The 23,260-nt window shown below is 39.2% G+C and overlaps 3 protein-coding genes and 1 non-coding gene across 6 annotated transcripts in view; 3 read left to right on the top strand and 1 right to left on the bottom strand.

Moving 5' to 3' along the window:
- myripb (myosin VIIA and Rab interacting protein b) overlaps nt 1-1,869 on the top strand; it is a 28,820-nt gene extending 26,951 nt beyond the window's left edge. For all 3 annotated transcript variants that reach the window (XM_061064416.1, XM_061064415.1, XM_061064413.1), the window contains one exon: nt 1,210-1,869. In XM_061064416.1, coding sequence (XP_060920399.1) covers nt 1,210-1,253 — 44 coding nt within the window. In that variant the 3' untranslated portion in view covers nt 1,254-1,869. The remainder of the gene's footprint in view (nt 1-1,209) is intronic.
- A 2,788-nt stretch (nt 1,870-4,657) lies between these two features.
- On the bottom strand, nt 4,658-6,845 carry prlh2 (prolactin releasing hormone 2). The gene is made up of 3 exons (XM_061064417.1): nt 6,709-6,845; nt 6,028-6,211; nt 4,658-5,030 (listed from the first exon to the last, which is right to left on the bottom strand). Exons 2-3 carry the CDS (start codon nt 6,188-6,190, stop codon nt 4,834-4,836), a joined length of 360 nt encoding a protein of 119 aa, XP_060920400.1. The 5' UTR covers nt 6,191-6,211; nt 6,709-6,845; the 3' UTR covers nt 4,658-4,833.
- Nucleotides 6,846-9,812: 2,967 nt separating this feature from the next.
- Nucleotides 9,813-9,885, top strand: trnar-ccg (transfer RNA arginine (anticodon CCG)). Its single transcript has one exon. It is a non-coding gene; the product is annotated as a tRNA-Arg (tRNA).
- An 807-nt stretch (nt 9,886-10,692) lies between these two features.
- Nucleotides 10,693-22,301, top strand: shrprbck1r (sharpin and rbck1 related). Its single transcript, XM_061063995.1, has 14 exons — nt 10,693-11,381; nt 12,228-12,402; nt 13,279-13,356; nt 13,636-13,777; nt 13,860-13,950; nt 14,114-14,435; nt 15,648-15,748; nt 15,949-16,119; nt 17,870-18,030; nt 18,159-18,270; nt 19,870-20,049; nt 20,307-20,405; nt 20,632-20,775; nt 21,054-22,301. The coding sequence occupies exons 1-14, from the start codon at nt 11,106-11,108 to the stop codon at nt 21,132-21,134; spliced, it is 2,133 nt and encodes a 710-aa protein (XP_060919978.1). The 5' UTR covers nt 10,693-11,105; the 3' UTR covers nt 21,135-22,301.
- Nucleotides 22,302-23,260: the final 959 nt, after the last annotated feature.

Below are 23,260 nucleotides of genomic sequence, written 5' to 3'. Positions count from 1 at the left end.
ATGTAATGACCCCCCCCCCTGAGTTTTCCCGGTAGACATCACTCCTCTGTAGCGAGAATAAAAATGACAGACCTGCACAAAAGTTTGTACTAGGCTCGGGATGGAGTCGATGGGTGGAGATACCAGGGGAGGGGAGGGGATTTTTTTTTACCAGAATCCTGCTTGTGACATCACAAGTTGAGCAAATTTGAAACGGAGCACCTTTCTCTGTGTTGTAAGAGTTATGCAGACCACAAACAAAGGACTGGATGGGTTTATTTCACATGTTGAGGGTCAGTAGACACTCAGGTTACCCAAATATATGTTCAAAAACACAGTACAAGTGATTTTTCATAATGTGTCCTCATTAAGTAAATGAATTTGAATTAAAATAAAAGTATTACCCTGCATACTGTCCACCACACAGGCAAACTAGCGATGGCAACTAGAATTCACCTATGCTAGTAATTATTTCAAGTTATTGATCGGTTCGGAAATAGGGAACAGTGTATTTCAGTCTTGGAAGAGAACTGAAGCTGAATTTATCAGTGTACAGAAAGTTAAAAGTAAAGTGGGCTTACTAACCCTATGCTTACTGAAGACTGACTTACATAGTATAGTGTTCTAGTCTCCTAACCACAAACACTACTAACAAGCCCTGTATACATGTACTCTGTGCTGATGTGTGATGTGTATGAAACAAAGATGGCAAAGGGGAGCTGAGGGAACACTTATCCACCTTTAGTTAACATCACACATTTAGGCTTTGTCCTAAAAGAAGAGATTGGCTGCTGAATGGATGTACAAATGAATATGTCTGCTAGAAAGAGACCTGCGTAATTGAAAAGCTCCATTAGATGTAAAGCAACAAAATGGAAACACACACAGTACAGGAGGGAAAGGCTGTTTTATCAAAGTTGGTTTCTTTTCATGTCAGTGAATGGCCTTTTTTTCTGTTGGGTCAGTCTTTATTTTCATTTTTGTCTCGTTTTTTTTTTCTTCACCAGCATCTTCACAATAGCTCTGATTAACGTTGGCTTTTTTAGCACTGCTCCACACAGACAGCAGAGCCGGACAATGGGCAAAAATCAGTGCTCAAGACATGTAATCATATCATTGATTCCAAGCTTACTGTGTTATTTTTATCACTCTGCTATATAGTATGCATCCCACAGATTTTTTTTCTTATTGAACTTCTTTTTCTAATTCTTTGAATTTTTTGCATTGCAGAAAAAATGGAGCCAGAGCAGCAGGTGAAAGCGTTTCGGCCATAGTGACAGTCAGCAGCACAAGTCCCTCAGGGCCATTTCAGAGCTCCGGGGACATGGGGGCCCTTCATCCAGTGCCTTGACCCAGTGTCCACCTCCAACTCCAGGCCAAGCAGGGGCCAACACCTGACCTGTGTGGCCCATCAAGCACTCAGCCCTCAGCCCGGCATGGTACCACATCAGTCTAATGACTGACCATTTTCTCTTTTTCCACTTTACCCTTCATTTTCTCCTGCTCACCACGTGCACAACAACAAGCAAAGATGACTCCACAGTCTCTGCCTTAAAATCCGCTCACTCCTCATGACCGGACAGAAAGAAAAAAAAAGAAACCTGTACAGACGAAAATAACTCATCACCTTTTCTATCTGTTTGCAAGAGTATTGTGATTTACTGTACAATGAAGATGTGGATTAATCATGTGAAACTCTCTGTGATTCAGTGTCCCAAAAAGAGGCTGTATTTTATATTGCATCTTCTTTCATGCCGAAGGACATTTCACAAGGAATGGTCTCAAACTTTCAGCCCCTACAGAGCTTTTTTTTAATGATTGTCCATTTTCACACACATAAACACACTCAAACACACACCATTATCTGATAATAAAAGACCATTTATGTAATGATTGTAACACCTTTTTACATTATAACCATTTTAACTGGATTATAGTGTTTAGATGTGCAATGTTTCAGGGACTCAACAGTTTTTGACTGTCCTTCCTGACACTAAAATTGGTAAATGGCAATAACACAGCAAAAAGTTAGGAAATCTGTGTTCCTTTCCAAATAGCCTAAAATGATAATAATAAAAATAATAATAAAAAAAATAGATTTTGGGAAAGTTACAGTTAATGATGGATACCAGTCTCTTTTCTGTATGGTAAATATATTTCCTGTTTGATTGACTTAGCTCAAACTGAAAAGAACAGGTAGCCTGGCTCTTTCCTAAAGTTAGACAAAAAAAACTTTAACATTTTAACTCAAAAAGGTGGATTTTCAGTGTTCCCCTTAAGCCAGTTTCAAGTCGGCTTGCGCTCGTGTTTACAGGAGCCTGCTATTTATTTCCCGACACCCCTCTGCCAAATGCTGCACACGTGTGCTGTGACTGGCCATTTATTCTGTGCTGTGATTGGAAAGCCAATAGATAAGAAACAGAACTTTCACTCAGGAGACCACCATTTGTATCCCCAAGAAAACTTCATGTTAGCGAGCCAAAAATACAATGTTTGAAATATTGTACAGAGCAGACGCCACTGAAATTAAGTTTCTGGGGTTTTTTTAGACCTTTTTTGGGATCTTTGCAGTGCGCACATTTGTTGATTGGTTTAAATGGAAGTGCTGTTAAAAAGTAAAGCTTCTACTTCATTTAGCCACTTTTACACAGACTTCACGCTCCTCAGACTTCCACCCTGACTGGTTAAGTCACTGAAAAATGGCCTGTGTGACTAAAGTCTACGATAAATTAGGTCATACTTGAACCCAAATTGAGAGCTGTGTCAAAGGATACAGACAATGCTCTCTATTTTATTACACAAGAAAGTAATGGCTTTCTTGACATGAATAAAAAACACAGTGAATAAACCTACACCATTCAAACTGCATCCCATCGCCATACCCTTTAATATTTTTACCATCCAAATGGTGCTTACCAATCTCATACAATGTTAGCAACATAGAACCCTGAAACAGAGGACTTTCCCCTTTGTATCTAGCATGCAGACTCAAGAGTTTGCATTTTTACACAGATCCTCATCTTACTCACAGGTAAGAAAGTATTATTCCAAATGTCCACATATTTGTTAAATAAATGTCAAGCTTAATGATTAATTCATAGGGGTCTTTCTCTCCAGTTTATTTAGCTTAAAAATGCTTCAGGTAACTGCCCATAGACAAACATACATAGGTGTATGAAGATTGATACATATAAGAATGCTAGAAAAACTCTTTTTAAATCAATCTAGTTGAGTCTGAATTTCAGGTTTGGTCTGACAGCTTTCCTTCATTCAGTATTCCTCAACCCACAGTCATTTTCTTCCTCTCTGTCTTGTCATTTCTACGTTTACTTTCGAACATTGTGGCCTTTTATTTGAACAAAAAGTATTTCACCCTTTGCTGGGTCATGTTCAAACTTTTGTGTTGCATTGAGAAAATGCATGGAGGATTTTTACATAATTAAGCCTGAGGGGCTCTCTATATCAAATGCCATGAAACCATGATTTTGTTACAAGCAATTTATTTTTGTACTTAACTAAATGTTTTTATGCAATACCACTCAGAAAACTACTATTGCAAATCGAAGGCTTGTTCCTCTCCTTACAGGAGCCCTCCGCAGTCAGTACATCTGAGACTCTTGTGTGCAAAGACTCAAAGCGCTTTCAGTGTTTGCCTGCATTTGCCGTTTGATATTCTGCTGATAATGATGATGGTAAATGTGACAAAAACACACCTGACAGAACACAGAAGGCAATTTTGGAGTGGCAAGTACGATTCATACAGTACTCCTTTGACTTTCAATTTTAGAATACTGCCTTTCATTTTTGGCTATTTGATTTACTCTGACCACTTACATTGCTCCAAAATCTCAGAGAACCATGCATACAGATGTCAAGTAGGATTGGGATATCGAGATGGACTCCTTGGACTAAAGGGTGTGATGATTTTCTGGATGAATGCTCTGCCCCTTCTCTTAGTGACCTTTTCATCCCAGCCTTTCACATCTCTGGTTTCTTGCACATTGATCCTGTACTTTTGTCAATCTTGTTCTCCAGAGTTGTCAGTGTATAAAAAGCATGTTTCTGGTTTTATCAAAAATTGATGTAAAATTTCCCGAGAAGCACAGCCACAAGGGTCCAATCATCAGTGTCCTGTATTTTTCTAATGTAAAAAAAAGAAAATATTAACTCATCACAATTTGTTAATAAATGTATATGTGTGAAAAGATGGATACAATATAGAATAATGTGTGTATTGCCCAATCATAATTGATCAATCTCTCAGTGTTGTGTGCAAGAGGCTGTGTATTATTGTCATGACTTGTAGGGCTGGATTCACACAGGAAGTCTAAGTTTCTATTGGAACTGTGTCCCAGATACTCAGAGATTATGAGATTCACGCAGAGCTAAAAAAAATGAAAATCAGTTCCTGTATTTGTTCCTGTTTAAATCCAGCGAGAATGAGGCTCACTGTGCACAGCTCCACAGGACGGCCATTCACTTTCATGTGCAATAGTTTGTTGCAATCCATACAACATGATGGGGAAAAAATTAACAAGCAAAAATACAGATTCTCTATGTGCCACAGTTCTCTGAGGAAAACAATGTATTATGAAATGAATAAAATTTGCAAACTTAAAAGTTTTTTTTGTAGAAAAATGTTTGTGTACTTGCAAACACGGGAAGGTGACAGCACAGATGGAATCACAACATCCTGGTTTATTTATCAATATAGATTGCATTTATATGTACGGATAAATTCGGAGAGTGATTTCATCAAGGATCATGTCCTATCATGGGGAAATACAGTCAAGAGCTAGAACAAAACATCAATCATAAAAAAAGAGGGAAAAATGCAGACACTTGGACACGCTGTCATGGTAACCAATCCCCCCCCTCAACATCCAGCACGTTTCTGAGGTCCTCCTTGTTTCTAAGGCTGTTGAGAAGCAGACCCATTACCCTGACGACAGGTTGCAGCCCCTCGCTGCTCACGCTGCTGTGCCTCTTACCGAAGCGCCCGATGGGTCTGACCCCACGTCCCACGTACCAGAATGGGTCTATCTCTGGACCTGGACACCAAAGAAGAACACCAGTGTCAGTAACAGTATTTGAAAACAGCAACGTTACAACCATAAAATCAGTAGCCCATGCTTTAACCTAAATGATTATATCCATAGAAGACAGATTCTAATTTTCATGACAAAGTTTTGGCTCTCATATTATTTTCTAGTGATCGTAACATATTTTTATACATATAAGTGAACATAAATTATTTTTTAAATATGATTAAATGCATTCAGGAACTTGTTTGTAACTTGTTTTCTCATTTGATGTTTTCCTACATATTCAATTGTCTAATTATTGATTTCTATAAGAAAAACTGAATTTATACTACTTAATCTTGTATTAATTGTTAGTATTATTTTAAGTCTTTGATCCTGATACATTCAAATTAATGTATTTACTATGTATTCCTCTAGCAATTAAAAAATAAAATAGGAACGCATAAAAACATTTACTCTTTAACCTCTGCGCAATTAAAATGAAATAATTAAGTAGCCTATATATTGTTATATACACTCAATATTACTGTACATGTCATGAATACAACAATAATCCAAATATTTATACAAAGTGCTTTCTGACAAAATAAAACACAAGATCTTAAAAATGGATGGGCAAAAAAAATGAACACAGAGATCAAGTAGCATAAACGAGCCCTCAGAAATCCGATGTTTTCTAGCATACATTTTTCACCATATATATAATATCTCAATTTTAGATTTTTTTTTCCAACTGTTTTAAAGAGGAAAGTTTTTTTTGTTGTTTTTTTTTTTTTTACGAACAATTCATATGGACTAAGAAATAAAGTTGTATGCTAAACAGCACTATGAACTTAATAGAAGTAGCCTAACACAAACAGACCATAATGCTAAAAGATAGATATCACCTGTCTGTCCTCTTAACTTTATGTCTCTTTTTATCTCCAAGACCAATTTCAACAATTTCTGGTTAAGAAAACAAAACAGAAAAGTAACGAAATGGTATTATAAAGTCATGTCTTACTTCTGTTGTCGACATTGTGAACGATGTGAAAGTCGTGCTCCACCGTGGTGCTGTGAGCGCTGCTCAGGCTGGAGGAGAGCACGAGGAGCAGCGTGAGAGCTGCGGGCACCCAGCGGCTCGTGAGGACGCAGAGCCGGACATCAGCCGCTCTCCCGGGCAGCATGCTGTGAGGTCACTCCGGGAACTGCAGAGGAGGGACGGAGGGACGCTGGGCAGTCAAGTATCACTTAACAGTTAAAGACCTTTAAAAACAGAAAGTAGAGGGATTGAGCCCCAACCGAGCTAAAACTGAGAAACGATAAAACAAACCTTAATTTTTTAATATTAAAGAAGGCTAAAATTGTCCCCAAAAGATGTCAGAATAGGTTTACCATTCATACATCAATTACTTTTCTTACAGGCATATGGTTAATTTTTAATAAACATATTCATGTCCATTATTTAGTCTTAAGTGCATTGTAGATAGCCTATATCAATATAGTTATTTACTCAGTTATGAGGTGGTTGTTATTAATAATATTATTAGAATAGTTTACATAATGTTATCTCAAATATATTTCAGTGATATATAACTTCACCAACGCACATGTGATCATCTTGCATTAAATACAATTCATTTAATAGTCCTAATAATAGCCTAAATAATAATTTAAATATTTACCCCAAACAGCAGCTCCTTACCTTGAACTTTGGTGACAGGCTGAGGTCAGTTGGTGGAGTAGAGTCGTTTATTGTCAAGCAGGTGTGCCTCAGCTTATATATCCACGCTGCTCATGTGTGTTGGATGATGAATCAAGAACGTCAGTCGCACACTGTGATCCCAGGCTACAGGATGCACCCCACCACCACCACCACCACCACCACCGCCCTTCCCTTCTCCTCCCACTCTTAAACCACCTCAACCCTTTGAGAAGGAGGTTTTGATTTGGAGTTTTCCTGATGCCTGTCACGCAGCAAAGCAGTCCATCAGGCAGTCAATGACATGAGGACAACTTTAAATTAGTGCACAACATTGGGGGAGACCCCGCATCTCGAATAGACCTGTCAGACAGGGACCTGGAACGCTGGTGGGCGTCTTTTTGATGAGCTTTTCATCAATCAACCTGGATAAGGACAAATTGTAAAAAATCTCATTGTCTTGTCACCAAAAACTGAGCTTCAGGAACTTTGTCAATAGTAATCAGCTTTAACTACAATGTTTATGAATGTTGCACCCACATTTCTTCCAATACAAAGCTCACATTTAACCATTTCAAAGGCTATCATATAAAATATGATCTTTTTTGTGCCAAGATTAAATTGGGCCGCTGTTGGCGCAGTGTTTAGTGCAACACGCCCCAGGCTCAAATCCCGCCTGCGGCTTCTTTCCCGCATGTTTTTCGCCCTCTCTCTCTCTCCCTGATTTCCAACTCTATCCACTGTCCTGTCTCTCCATTAAAGGCACAAAAAGCACCAAAATAAATCTTAAAAAACAAGACATTATACTTTAAATTAGTGAGGGCTCAAATCACAGGGAAAGTGAGCTGTAAAAATACATCTCGAGAGTTGACAGTGATGAATCATAAGTGAAAGGCCAAGCTAAGGTGAAATTCCTCACTCAAATGTATTCAGGTGCAACATCACCTTTGGGCCAAAATGGATGTGTGTAAAGGTCACAATATGAAGTGACAGTGCTGCTTCAAATGTGACCATGTCGCTTAACCTTTAGATGTGCACAAACACAGAAAGGAGTTACATTTCATTCATTTCAGCAACAATAGGGTTCTGTGTATGTTTAATAACTTATGGAAGACATGCATGCTTGTTCAATGCTTAGAGAAAAGGGCTATACGCACACCACGTAGGTACAGGGCAATACAAAAAACAACAGATAGAAGACGATATATTATCACCTGATGAAGACCTCCGGTTGAAATTGCTTGGATTAAGTAAAAACCTTTTGTGGCGTTTGACCAAGTGTGTGCTCATATCTTCTTAGATATAACAGAAGAAGATATGATTAGAAATTGTAGATCTCAAAACACGACCGAAATTTCTGATATCAGATTCTCTTGAAATTGCATTATTGGGTGATGAATCCTTGAAAGTATATCAAATTACACTCTTACCCTATACAATTAAAATATGATAGTTACGTATAAGTATGTGTGTCAATGCATTTGTTCATGCATGAATACGCAATTCCACCCTAAAGCTGTAGTTTGGTTCAGGAGAAGGAAAGAAACCATCATTTGTTAATAACTTATAAGACCTGATGTTGCAGACACAAGCCCTGCCTGTGGGAGAATACATAGCTGGAATCAGAGGATAATAACTACCTGAGGATGTGTAATCACACCAAAAAATGGGAGAATCCTTGGCTTTAGGTGTAATTCATATATGGTAAAATCCCTTCATTGCTAAAAGTTGTGTAATTTATTTCTTCTTTGATTCCCATGTTTGGTCATGTTGATACTTCTTACCAATAGATTTAAAGAGAACTAAATGCACACCCCAACTCAACACTATATGCCAGGGTCCGAGTATGAGTATGAATTATCACAGCTGTAACTAAATCTCCATATTTCATTAAAAGTATTCTGCCTTGGTCGGAACCCCAACGACGAGTTCTTTTGTATTTACAATAGTGTCTCTGACTCATGGCTGGTCTCTCCTCTTCCACTATAACATCATGTTCTCATCAACTCCTGATTGAATGGCTTCATCCTGCCTATGTCGTCATCTGTTTCTGTGAATGGAGGCTCAAAGAGACCAGCGGTCAAGTCACAGCATGACGTGATTGGCCTCCACTTCCTGTCTAATAACCTGGTGAATGTGATTTCTGAGGGATAATGTAAATTTCTCCGTTGTGGGATGAATAAAGGAATATCTTATCTTATCTTAGTGATAGTATACAAGCAAGAAAAGTGGCTGAATAAAGGTATTTCATTCAGAAAAACATCTCCCATGGTTATGCAGGCTAGAGTATTACTAATATATGTAAGGTTTTGTGGTTCATGAGGGCTCCGGGGAATGGGGTATTGACTGAGGAAACCCTGCTTGCTCAATGATTAACAGCTTGAACAGGCTAGGCTCTATGGATAAATAACCCCCCTTGTGTGCTACAGTTTATTTTGTTAATGGCCCCGTAATTTGTGACACACAGAGTGTGTGGGTCACAGCATTCACTGATCATTGTTGGTCAGCTCTCTTTCTTAGAAAGGACTTGAATGGAAAGTCAATGGTGAGCAGGGTGTGTTTTTTTCTGTACCCTCTAATGTGATTTTGTTACAAAACAAAATTTAATGGCCACAAGACAATAAAGTCTGTCAAATAGTTGAAACAAGAAGAGGTCAAAGAGCTCCAGCAACACTTGCAGTACGAAGATCAACTTTATTAACAAATTACGCTGACGCGTTTCGGCTTGTGGCCTTCATCGGGGTCATCAAGAAACAGATCGCAACCGTCATTTATAGGGTAGGTACGAAATTGAAAGAAAGGTACATAAATTCAAAAAGGTAAAGACAACCAATCAAACAAATTGTACTACAAGTGTTGCTGGAGCTTTTTGACCTCTTCAAGCCTTTCAATCTTCATGCACATTGGTAGTTGGTGAAGTTGTGCCAGAAAATCCTCTGCTTCTTCAATAGTTGAGACAATCCTTTTTTAATATTTTCATTTGCAGAGAATATAAACCTGTTCATATAGTGTATAAAGTAAGTCAGGACAAGCTCAACTCCCAACAAGACATAGCCGAAAGCAGCAATTTAACCAGTGATAAAGTAATGTTGATGGACTTTATCTGTGGCCCAGTGGCCTAATGGATAAGGCATCAGCCTCCGGAGCTGGGGATTGTGGGTTCAAGTCCCACCTGGGTCGAGTTGGTAACACAACTCTAGTGGCATGGTCTACCTTATACTAGCTGTGCAGCCTCTGCAGCCATCAGATTACAGCAGGTAGAAAACTTGTACATTCAATCAATCCCTGTTATGTGCAATTGTAAGATATAATTACATAGGGGACAATTTGACTTCAACAATCAATTACAATCAAGTCACCATCATTATTTGACATACATTTACAATGGTTTCAAGAGCATTTTTTTTATACCGTTTTTTACAAGATGAAAGACAATTCCTTTACTTTAAAAAAGTAGCTATATCACTAAGTAAAAAGGCTCTGTAACAATTGGAATTGTTGCACTGAGACTTTACCTGAAATAAAAACTCTATTGTCAAAATGTTTTTGATGTGAAGGTGGTGTAAATCTAAACGTACTAATATGTAGTAAAATTTAGTATGGCAATTCTCAGTGTGATGTATTCTTTATTAGGTTATAATTAGTGTTAAAGTTAATGGAGCATCATCTTTGATGCAGGTTAAGATGGGACCCAGCGAATACGACACTTTTTGCTGCCCCCCCGTGGCACAAATTTGTAAACACACATAGGCTAGTCAGTGTATATAAAACCGAAAGGCTTCGGTGCATTGGAACTATAGACTTTAAAAAAACTCAACAGGAAACACAGTATATAAATTAAAAAAACAAGAATAAAAATTAAAAAGAAAAAAATTAAGAAGAGGTTAGGTAACAATGAAGCTAGAGTAGCTCATTTGCTTTCTGCTAAATAAAGAAACAACCATCATCAATATTGGAACAGCTTACGTCACCATAGGCCCACAGTCAGCGCATGCGCAAACCCAAGTGGAAGCGTACGCATCAACAACATACTCAGTAGTGTCAAAGTATCGTCAACAACTTTGATGCTGTTAGGGTTTGGGATATACCAAAGACGTGTGTCATTGCTTCGAAGCCGAAAGGGGACACTAAATCTGCTGGGAACAACGCCATAGTGAAAACGGAAGAAGAGAGAAGTTAAATCTTTAGATTATTGGGCTACACTTAATGGAAGTCAGCAGTCGTCCGATTCTTATGTTACGCACTTACTTCCTGTTGTCATTGGGGTAGTTAAACAGAAGAAGAGTAGGCTAATGTTTGACATGTCGTTAGAGGACAGGAGACAACGTGGGACAGTAGTTTAAAAAAAACACGGACCCTGTGTGTTTTTGTATGTCTTTCTACATGAGTGTATTGGCAGGATGTCGTTGAGTTCGGGTGGTTGGACTCACACCCCTGGCTTCACAGCTGACCAGTCCGCTTCCCTCCCCAGCCATTATGGGGCCTCGCAGTCCCACACTGGCTGCCAGACCGTCCTTATGTCGGTTCGGGTGTCGGTGTGCCATTCTGGGATTCGGCCGCTGTGTCTTCCGGGAGCAGCAGATGAGTCACTCCGCCTGCAGCTCAGCATGGACCAGGGGAAATCCGGGGAATTCCGGCTGCTGCTCCAAGACAGCAGCGGGACTGGCCGGACTGTGGTGAGTTCAGGGGCAGTAAGACATGTGGGGCTTGTTGTGGTGTGAGTTTACAGTGGGGGGGAATGCCAGTTGCATGAAACACTTTTATGTTGGCTATTGTGGAAATACTTTTTTTTTTTTAATGGATGCACATCAGGAAGGGGTTTCCACTTTTATGTTGCTGCTCTAAAAATTAAATCTGCCAACAGAAGACCTCAGGGCAAAAATATTAACTGTGAGACCCTGTCTCACTTTCTGTACCTTGTTCTGTTGCCTATTACAGAGCACAATATAATATTATAGTTTCACCTACATGCTTTAATCTGACCTGGCTCAAGTCTGGTGTCTGTCAGTTATTGTGGTCATTTTTTTTTTTTTTTTTTCAAATTTGCAACATCTAAAATAGTCCTCACTCAGGATAACAGAGGAATAGTTTTTAAATTCCCCTCTACTATACACACCTTATCAAGTTTGTAGGCTATATATAATCAATTAAATTGTTATATAATCAACACATTTTAAAAAAGGGGCCCTGAAGACTTTGGACTTTATGAGGGTCCAGAGCGATGAGGCAGTTGTATACTATTATGTAACTATTTAGATCCTTTCCCTGCAGTTGAAATGACTGTATATTGAAACTTGTTTACAGTCATGTGGGACTGGGTAGTCCTAAGAGTTAGACTGACCATCCTTAGTTTTAGAAATGACTGATTTGTGGACAAGAGTTCAGCAGTGTTGCAGAACCCTGTCCAGACTAATATCAGCTGGCACTGGATTAAGCCATGTACAGAGCCTTTAAATATTAAAACAGTAACAATGTTATAACAGTTACATTCCTCAAGTGCATGTATCTCCCTCTTCTTCCAGACCATAGCTGAGTTTGATTTGGGCTCAGTAAACTACGAAGTGAAGTCACCAAAGTGCCACGAGTTGAGTTTGGTGGCGCCTCCACATGAACGCATCAGCTTCAACTTCCGCTGCGAGCAGGAGGCCCAGGAGTGGGCCACAGTGGTGATGTCTTCACTGAGAGAGGCGCACAAAGGTCAGTTGTTCTTCTTTAAGATGGCAACCACAGTCTAATATGAGGGTCATGCTTTGTAAAAATGAGTTATGTGATTCTTTTTAAATCAACAGTTAGATCAAATGTCGATTTAGCTTGATCTTTGAACAAAAGAGCTTTTCATTGCCACGCTCTTAGATTGTTACATTACTGACGCCAGTTGCCATCACTGTGGCCAAGCCTCCTATTTTGACTCCAGATGGAAGTGTAATTATTTGGTGAATGCTGTATTACATATCATGCCAATTTTAACCCAATGTTTGTACTCATTGTTTGTATTTTGGGTGTTCATGTCTCTTTAAATTGCCAGTAAAAGCTTGCAAGGTAACAACACGGGACACTTCAGGGGGGCGTAGATGTGGTTCATGGAGTGGCACGCTTTGACCTCCTTTTCTATACAAGAGGCTGATTTCTTGATTTCCGTTGTGGTTTTCCTGGCATACCACCAAACATACATATAAGCTAGTAGTGTTGGAAGGAACAATAAACATGATCTTTGCTGCACTGGACAATATCCTTTCCTTTTGACTGATCTCAATTTAAATGAGAGCAAACGTGTGTTGCAATGTGCTTCTCAAATGACACAAATAAAGGAGATTAGAGGGAAATATTCACCTAGTTATCTTATGTATAGCTGTTTGCTTAAAAAAAAAAAAAAAACTATCTGTCTATTAACAGAATGGCAAAAAACATCTAATTGGGATGAACAGTTACAGCTACAGACAGAGTAAATCTAGACTATAATAGAGGTCTTTTGCCAAATGTTGAATGTTCTTGTTGTTCTCTTGTATTTCTATGTGGGTTTTTTCTGTGTTTGTTTTGATTTACCTTATTGCTTATTTTCTGTTTTCCAACCAGTCATCCCTCCAGATAATGGACCACAGAGCCAGCCTGATGGTCCTAATCACCAGAAAACCTTTGTTTTGCAACAGACAGGTGTGTACACTGAGCACCTTCTGGCAAATAAAAAATGAAACGTTTCTTCTTTTCAATAAGATATTAAACTAATTGTCATTCCTTCACTCATTTTATTCATTCATTGATTCATTGTTAGCCCGCTAGTGGCTGGGAGGAATGGCAACATCCTCTGCACACACTTGCCCATATGTTCACCTGAGTGGGCTTGTCTGTGTTTCCTTGTGCATGCATGTGTGTGTGTGGGTGTGTGTGTGTGTGTGTGTGTGTGTGTGTTTGTCTGTGTTTTTCCATCTGCAGAGGACACATGTATAGAGTTGTCCCGAGCCATAGAGGCAGGAGACATGCAGTCTGCTTCTGTCATAGCTGCAACACTCGCCCGACAAAATGCAGCGCTCAAGATACAGCCATCGACCAGAGATTATGAAGACACTGAAGTCAAGTAAGGCTATCATCATTATATTTTGATGTGATGTTCAGTACATAATAACACTTCTCTATTTGTGTTTGATTTCATTGAACAGCTTGACTGTTGTGGTTGAGGATTCTTCTTCTTCCTGTTGCGTTACTTTGAAAGTATCCCCACACATGACTGCTGCAGCATTGAAACAGCAGGTTAGACTGTTTTTTTCATCCTCTTTTTCTACTTCTTCTTCTCAGGTTTTATCTATAAAGCCAAACATTACAACACACTGATAAAATCTCTACCAAATGTTAAATGTTTAATCTCACTGTCTTTCACTTTCTTCTATCCGTCTGTCGTGCCATCCCACCTCAGATGTTTCTCGAGTATGGCTTTCACCCACGAGTCCAGCGATGGGTGATTGGTCAGTGTTTGTGCATTGACCAGCGCTCCCTCGCTTCTTATGGGGTCCATCAGGACGGTCACACAGCCTTCCTGTACCTCCTGTCTGCCCGTCACGCTCGCTTGACGCTCCAATCCCTGCAGCAGGACCAGGAGAGCGCTCTCCTCCTTGGCCCTTCATCTCTGTCTCTCCCCAGTCCTCCTCTCCCTTCTACCTCTGCAAATGGCCCCTCATCTCTGGACAGGAGGCCTTACAACACCCTGCCTCCTAGACTCCAAACCAGCAGCAATACTGGTGAGTGGGGGTTGTTACATATGGGTTGATCACAGATGTCGGATCAAATTCATTTTAGCTTTTTTAAGAAGCACATAAGAGGTTATACCTGTTTATTAGGTGCCTTAGGCAGTAACACATGGATGGTGGATCAATACAGCTGGTGCCCAACACATGTTTATTGAATGTCCTTTACGGCCTGTTAAGAATTTTGTGATTCTTGCTAGATCAGATGAGGGAGAAGACTCAGACTTTGATGGCTTATGTTGAAATAGATTATAGAAATTGGCCAAAGAGAAATTACAAAAAAAAAATAAAGAGGAAAGTGTCATTTAATGTCTAGTAATTTCTTACAGATCATTCTCAAATCAAACTTTTATGAACAGAAAATTCTGTTCATAAAAATGTAACCTTAGTGGTTAATCTATTTGAATTCACAAAAAACCTTCTATACATTATAACATCTCTTAACAGCAGATGTGCACTGACCTTATTGTAGCCATATTCATCATGACTGTAGTTTCTTAATTCAGTGTATTTTAATTGTGCAGCGAGAAGAAGAAGGTAGATGAAGAAGAACCTTTTTTTCACCTATTAATGCAGCAATATAAAACAAAATAAAAGTGGTGATCTACAGTATACCGAGTCAGAAAACTCAGATGGTAAAACAAATCCAAAAATGGAATGCAAAGAGATAACTGGCCACTGCTAGACATCTCACCAGCCCTCCTTATGTGTTAAGACTGGCCACTCAAGATTATACAAATTTAAATATCCACCCATCCGTTATCTGCACTGCTCGTCCCGTTCTCTCAGCATCCCTGATCTCAGCCGACATATGGCCAGAGGCGGGGTACACCAGATTATTGCCAGTCAGTAAAAATGTAAATGTGCTTTGCAATCAAATAGTCTCGTGTTTAAAACTCCTTTCAAATGCTGTAATGGTGTACAACATAATGTTCTACTTTTGACAGTGCCTTGGTATTTGTTATACATCTAATTCTAATGTACTAAAAAAGTAGCTCGGTAAATTTGACAGTAGAATATTCTGTATTGAGGGGATGGCTGTGTATATCAAAAGTTATTATAAATAACAATAGTGTGAATGCTGTAAACAGCATTCACACTATTGTTATTCAAATCTTTATTATTATTATTATTAGTTTTAATTTGCATACATACTTGCAGATGTTACTGGATTCTCATCGTTTTATTTGTCCTTTAATTGGTCAGGTGGTTCAGAGAGAGGAAATGTCAGTGAGATCAGAGATCTCATCCACCTAGAGATGCCTCAACTCAATGAAGCACTGAGCCCAAACCCAGCATCCTCTCAGGTAATAGACAGCAGTTACCATGGGTTGATTGGAGTGGTGTTTTTTGCATTCACAGTTCAATTGATAAATGTTTGGATAAATATGACATAGGATAGGCAACATAAAAGTGGCATGTTTTGCAGTTTCTTACATGTCAAGACATTACAAAGTTGAACTAGAGATTGGAAAACAAAGAATAAAGTCCCTTCTCTGTTCCTTAGGGTTGGTCCTGCCCTTCTTGCACTTACATTAACAAACCAACACGGCCGGGCTGTGAGATCTGCAGCACAAACCGCCCCGAGAGCTACACCATCCCAGGAGGATACAGACCTGATGCACTTGAACTAAGACGGATTCAGCAGGAGAAGGAGGCTATCAGACAGTACCAGCAGGTGAGAAAAACATGGTCACACCTGTATCACCCAGCATACCATCCACTCACAGTCCTGTATCTACATTCATACACATGAAGAGTTCAAACTTATTCCAGCATACCACTTATCATTCGATGAATGTTACAAAAACGTGTTCAACAATGAGAAAAACACAGAGCTCCAAATTTGGCAAATATAATAATTGGAGGAAAGTATAACATCAATTGAAAGTTGACATTTAAATTGACACCCTCTCTCAGGATGACTCTCTTCTCTTTTGTCTCTGTTTTTTTGAAGGAGAAAGGGAGAAGAGAGGTGCTGAGGAGTGCTGGGGCTCAAAACAACTCAATCGTGTTTAACCTGGACCAGGACTACTGAACACACACAGACACAGGAACACTTACACAACAGGATTATTTATGTTTTGCATTCACAGTCAGATTTCACTTGTAGCACCATTTTTGTTGTACTTATGAGACGCTCACTTTTAGACCATCATCAACTGTGTCTGTATGCACTATATATATATATATATATATATATATATATATATATATATATATATATATACATCTGCTCAATTTGGAATGGATTTGGGTTTGTTGTAAATGGATGTAGTATATAGGTTAAAGAGCTTATTTGAGATGCACTGATACCACTGAAGCCTTTCAACAACATGTTATTTGCCGAATAATCAATAAAGGTTGAGGCATGGGTGCATCCCTGTCTTCTCTGTTTTCCTCTGAATGAGAACAAAAAAGACAAATTTTTCATTTCTTTAGTGGCACAAATGCAAAACAATAGCTCTTTTTCATCCTAGCGCTGTCAGTGCGGCTCCCCTGAGGTTACCTGGCCTAACAGAGGCTAATAAAGTGGCGGTCTTAGATATGCTGTCACAAAGTTGGTTATCAACTTGTTCTCTTAACTCTCGCCTGTAACTTCTACTAATACTACAAATTCTAGTATTAATGTGAAAAGAGATCAAAACCGTTACACTTGTAACTGTAATGTGACAAATAGAAACAATGTAGTCTAGAAGAGGAGAAGTTTAAGAAACACAAGAAATCACTTTAAAATATTCCAGTGTGGCTGTGTCAGATTCTCGTTGGTATTCTCGTAGTCCTAATGAAGCCGGAGCAGAAAAGAGAAAAGTACTTCATTATTGAAATAATCTCTGGAAATATTTAAATGAGTGGACTATTTTTCATATGAAAGACCATAGAAAGTAAAGTTTTCCTCTCCAAACATGAAGAATTCACTTCATGTTACTCTGATGTGCAGTGATGGAGTAACGGTGATGAGCATCAACATTCAGGAATCGTTCCTCTCAGAACATACATCAGGTTTGGGAAGGGTTAACAACCCTGTCGAACAACAAAACAAGTTTTTCCTGATCTTTATTATAAAGTTTATTATTTGGCACCTCATTGCAGAATCATTTGTCCCTGTCAGGATCCTGTAGAAATGATGACTGCTTATTTACAGTGGCCTGATCAAGTGACGTTTACATGAACACTTACAGATGATGCCACTAAATTGAATGTATTTGCCTAAATGTTAATTTTGCACTTACTATGACTTGTATATAATACCCTGTGAAACTAATTGAAATAAAATGTTCATACTCCAAATGTGAGTCTGCGTCCCTGTGAGTGTATGAGTATGGAAAATGTTAAACATAGGATACATTACCTGCATACCACCCTATAACACAAACTTAAGTCAAATAGTTCACAGAATATGTATTAACTCCATCACCTTTTGCCAGGCAAGGGAAGCGGAGCGCAGGGAGAATTTTGCGAGGCTGGTGATGATGGACAGCCAAGACCTGCTGCCGAACCCGGAGCCTGTGGACTGCAGGATCTGCTATGTGGACCTGCAGCCTGGGGAGGGGGTGCTGCTGAGGGAGTGTTTGCACTGCTTCTGCAGGTAGGAGGAAGTGTTTTAAGTAAGAAAAGGGATTGCGTCTGCTGACACCAACATGGTTTCTCTTGATTCGGACCGGTCCTGATACCTGGTTTCTACATCTTTGTTTGTGTGTATGTGTGATTACCCAGAGAGTGCTTACGTTCGGTTATCATGCTGAGTGAGGAGCCTGAGGTGTCGTGCCCTTACAGAGATGACACATATTCCTGTACCTCCTCCCTGCAGGAGAGAGAAATCAGAGCGGTGAGTAGCGCAAATTCATAATTAATTACATGTAACTTTACAAAAAGAGCAGGTCTAGAATATACTCTTTGTTATATTATATTATATATTATTATTATTTACCAAGACCCAACATTAATCCACAATAAGCACAGCATTAAGCTAAATGTATCAAAGTAACAGGGGCAAGGAAACATTTCCTTTAAGAGGCAGAAACCTCGACCAGAACCAGAGACACGTTGAACAACCATCTGCCGAAACCGTGTTAGAGTTTGGAAAGTGGGATAGAGAGAGATAGAGATAAACAGAGCAACAACAATAACGATGACTAAGACAGATTATAGCTACAATGTCAGCAATAATGGAAAACATATGTGTTGTATTAGCAGTAAGAGCTAAGTATGGTAATCTAATGACTGATCAGTCTAATGTTAACATTAGCAACTGTAATGATGAACTGGGAGGACTGATTATGTTTATTATAGAAGTTTGAAGTTGAGCAGCTCTAAGATTCACTTCAATATTTATAGTAATGATAATAGATGCAAGGCTGATATTAATAGTTTCAGTATTTGGTTTTGGGGGGGGGGGGGTTATTACAGAAATTGAGATGCAGTAATATGTAATATGATGTGAAAGCATACAGAGAGAGTCAGAGAGACAGGAGCTTAGTGTGCCAGATCCCGCAGCAGTCTAAGCCTATAGCAGCATAACTAGGAGCTGGTCTATGCCTGAGCCAGCCCTAACTAAAAGCTCTTTAAAAAAGGAACGTACAGAGTGTTACTGACTCCTGGACTCTGACTGGCAGAGGATTTGAAAGTAGACAGGCCAGATAACTGAAGGCTCTACTTCCCATAGTACATTTTTTTAGAGCCTGTAGGTACCATGAGCAGGCCTGCATCCTGGGAGTGTAATGGTCTAGAGGACTTTTAGCTCTTTAAGATGAGACAGTGCTTGACCTTTAAGAGCTTTGTAAGTGAGAAGAAGGATATTCAATTCTATTCTAGAATTTAAAGGGCGCCAGGGCAGGAAAGCCAATCAGGAGTAATGTGATCTCTTTTTCCAGTTTTGGTAAGTACACGAGCTGCAGCACTTTGGATCGACTTTATTAAAAAACATCAATTAAAGTCAAGGTTTTATTGTTAAAATGGTGAAGGTCAGGAAGTTTTCTCACTCAATCATAACTGTGTACCTTTAGTTTAAGAGCATCTAAATATGTTTATCTTAGCATATGTTTTTAGCATTGATAGCTCCCAGAATCTATACCTGCCAAGACGTTCAAGCTACTGCTCTGCTTCTTGTTTTCAGACTTTGGCTACCTTTTTGTGTCGTTAGCCTTCAGCTGCTTCAGCTCAACAAGAAGCAACAGTAAAACAATCTGTAAGCTGCTAAATGTTGTAACTATGAACTGTGATATAACCAAAAGTGCTGAATGTAGCCCTTTGTTAGTTTAGTTTGAGTTAGTTTGTAGCTGAAAGTGGAAAATGATTTAAAAATCAAATTTCCAGGCGTGAAGTGTTACGCTGAATTTGTTTACCTTTACATTTAAGACTATAAGCCGTTAGTAGAATGACTGGGCTCATTAGCCTTTTACAATTCCTCTCCGTTTCTCCTTTGCAGTTGGTGCCAGCAGAGGAGTATGAGCGCTGGCTGCAGAGAGGTCTGTCAGTGGCAGAGTCTCGATGTGAGGGCAGCTACCACTGTGCCACGCCTGACTGTCTGGGCTGGTGTGTGTATGAGGACTCGGTCAATGTCTTCCACTGTCCAGTCTGCAGGAAACACAACTGCTTGATTTGCAAGGTATAAAATGTGAAAGGTTCACACAAACAAATAATAAAGTGTCGGCTATTTACTCCCAGAGCTTTCAGGAAATCTTACTTGTGGGTGAGCACATATACATGAATTGAAGCAAAATCATGTTACAAATCGATTGTTGACACATTGGAGAGAAGTTTACTGTGTGAATAGTCTGAATGTTTCTTGCTTTGTGCATGAGAGTCTTCAGTGGATATTTAAATACTTACAAACACTGCAAAATCCGTTTCTTTTCTTCTCAGGCTATCCATGAGGGGATGAACTGTAAGCAATACCAGGATGATCTCGCAGCCCGAGCTATAAACGACTCTGCTGCCAGGAGGACAACACACCTTCTCAAGGCGAGCTGCAATAGCACTTGCATCTGTATTTATACATTGATATCTGTAATTTAAGCTGCTTTTATGTGTATGGCATTAGCAGAACTCATCTTGGGGTTTATACAATACAGTTATTATTACACAGAGATAGACGGTCTTCGGTCTTTCTAACTGAAGAAAGTGAAACTACATCCTCTTATATCAGATTTCCTCTTGCACCTTTGTTCTTTTTACATCTCTCAAACAGACTCTTGTGCAGTCAGGCGAGGCAATGCACTGTCCCCAGTGTGGGATCATTGTGCAGAAGAGGGATGGATGTGATTGGCTGCGCTGCACTGTCTGTCACACTGAGATCTGCTGGGTAACCAGAGGACCACGCTGGGGGCCCAGGGTGAGAAATTGATGTTTTCCTTTCCTCAAATATTCACAGTATTTCCCTATCTACCCACCTGTTCTCCTCCTCCTCGGGACTTGAAATGACTGTATTAGTGTCATGTGATGCATAAACCCTGGTAAGATAGCCCTTTAAAAGACAAATGCAGATGTGTCCAACTCACTTTTTAAGCTAAAATCTGATTATTGTTTATCTGAAATGACATTAAGTTTTGACACTAAGGGGGGGTAAGGTAATTCAAAGATTTTAAAACTCTGCTTCTGATACTTCCCAAGGGTCCTGGAGACACTAGTGGAGGATGTCGCTGCAACGTGGACAATCAGAAATGTCATCCTAAATGCCAAAACTGCCACTGAGAATCTCAAGGGTGGTCAGATTATATAGGGAATGAAAGAATGGAAATATACTGCTCTCAACAACAGGGGGAAAGCATTAATGTGAAAAAAAATCACTGACATACTGACTGGCTGACGGAAACGATTGTTACATACAGCACATACTCATTGTTACAACTGGAGACAGCCCCCGTGTCCTCCTACAAACAGGAATTATGTTAACATTTATCTCTCACAATAAGGAAAGCAAGTAAGGGTAAGTAAGCAATAATAAAAAAAAATATCCCATATGATATGATGAGGGTAATTGTGATCAGAAGTCTGCAGGGAAAGATTATTAACTGTTAATGATGCATGCGGTGCTTTTTGCACTGAAAATGTTACAGGTTTGCTGTTTTCTTCTTTTAATGGAAACAAACCAGGATGCATGGCATTAAACTAAAGGGGCCTTATTCCTGTGCACAAAAGCTGTAGCAGGGTGTTTGTGATGAGGTTTTCTTGAGGTGTAAAAAATATCAAAGTATTATGAAGCTATATATGGTAATATTGTTGTGTGTCTGAAGAGTAGTCAGGCTGCATGTTTCCAAAAAGATTTGTAAACTGACTGAATAGATCCAGGCTGACTGCATGAGTTCATCACTCGCATGCTTCTGTATTTGACACGGGGTGGGTACAGACGTCGCTGAGGTACTGCTGAGCAGCTCAGTACTGTATGATGCCATCATTAACAACTTGCTGAGTGTATTGAAAGATGACTAAATATTTACCACAATACTTGATCACTTTCTGAAAGAGATGGCACATTTAAACACATTTCGTCCATAAGCTAATGTTCCTCTGAAAGAACTCAAATATAACAGGGTGCATACCTAACAGCAGTTAAAAAAAAGTTTGGAAGGCTTTGTATACATGACAATATTTGAAATATCTTCAATTCATCTTTGCATGAAGTTGCTATTATAATACCTTGATGAGAATAAGCAACATACCCTGTATTACCCTCACGGTGAAAAAGTATCTCACAAACTGCACTCTCTATAAATGAGATTATTTTTAACCCCGTCTCGACTACACTACTGCCCTGCACTGAAAAGCCATGAATAAGTCTTCACTGTAATGTGTGTTCAAGTATCAGCTCTGTGTTGCTGATGTACCGTTGTGCCTTAATTATCAATAAATACTCTGAACTCAGAATTCTTTGTGTATATTTTTATGACAATTAAATAAACAGTATTTGACTATTGCCAAAAATATAATGAGTTATGTTGTTTAGATGACCATATCTGGTATTGTTGTGTATGTGATACTGACATGCTATAGTTTACCCTCCCGTCAAAAAGCACTTTCTGATCCCTTAGATAATTCAGACCATGCTTTATCATGGGAGTCATTTTCCTAGAATAATGTTTGACATATAAAGCTGCAGTTTTAGAAAAAAAAATGAATTCAATTGATCTCTTTAATTTAAAAAAAAGAAAAGAACCGAATTTCCCCCTGGGAAAGTATTCTGATGTCTATCTTGTGCACATTCTCTACACAGCACTGAGAGTGCTGGTGTCGAGTTTACCAGTGAGCTATCTATTGATGCCTGCACAGGTCTGCTCTCTGTTCAGTTCTCCTTGATCTCACCACAATGTCTCTATCAGATCCTTCTCTGTTCTACTTTGAGATGACTCCTCTTTTGAGCTCCTTTCTTTTGCAGAGTCCCTCCAGGATGCATTGGATTGTTATCGCTCTTGACTCGATCCTCCAGACTTGAATTTTGCAATTTATTGTGGCAACAAAGTCAACTTGGATTCTGTTAACTAATTGGATTTTGGTGGTCAAAGTTAAATGTAATGCTGAGCCCCCTGGACTCTCAAGTAACTATTTATGACCACAAGGGTGGACCTTGCAAATAACTACTTTGTCCAGCTTTCTAGACAGACAGATACATGCATAAATACATACAAATTAAAAAAAATATATTAGGTGTTCACAGTGTTACCAACACCACCAGAGAGGGAATAAAATGGGTTAAGAGCACTAAATCAACTCACCAGACCACTTTGACTTGTCCATCACTTACAATACGGGCCATTAGCTTCTGCCCCCTGGTGGTAGTGTTGCAGACGTGGACTGACACCCTGGACACTGTTGCACACGTG

The sequence above is a fragment of the Labrus mixtus genome, chromosome 19, assembly GCF_963584025.1.
Source record: "Labrus mixtus chromosome 19, fLabMix1.1, whole genome shotgun sequence".
Lineage (NCBI taxonomy): Eukaryota > Metazoa > Chordata > Actinopteri > Labriformes > Labridae > Labrus > Labrus mixtus.
This window is presented reverse-complemented; position numbering and strand designations above follow the sequence as displayed.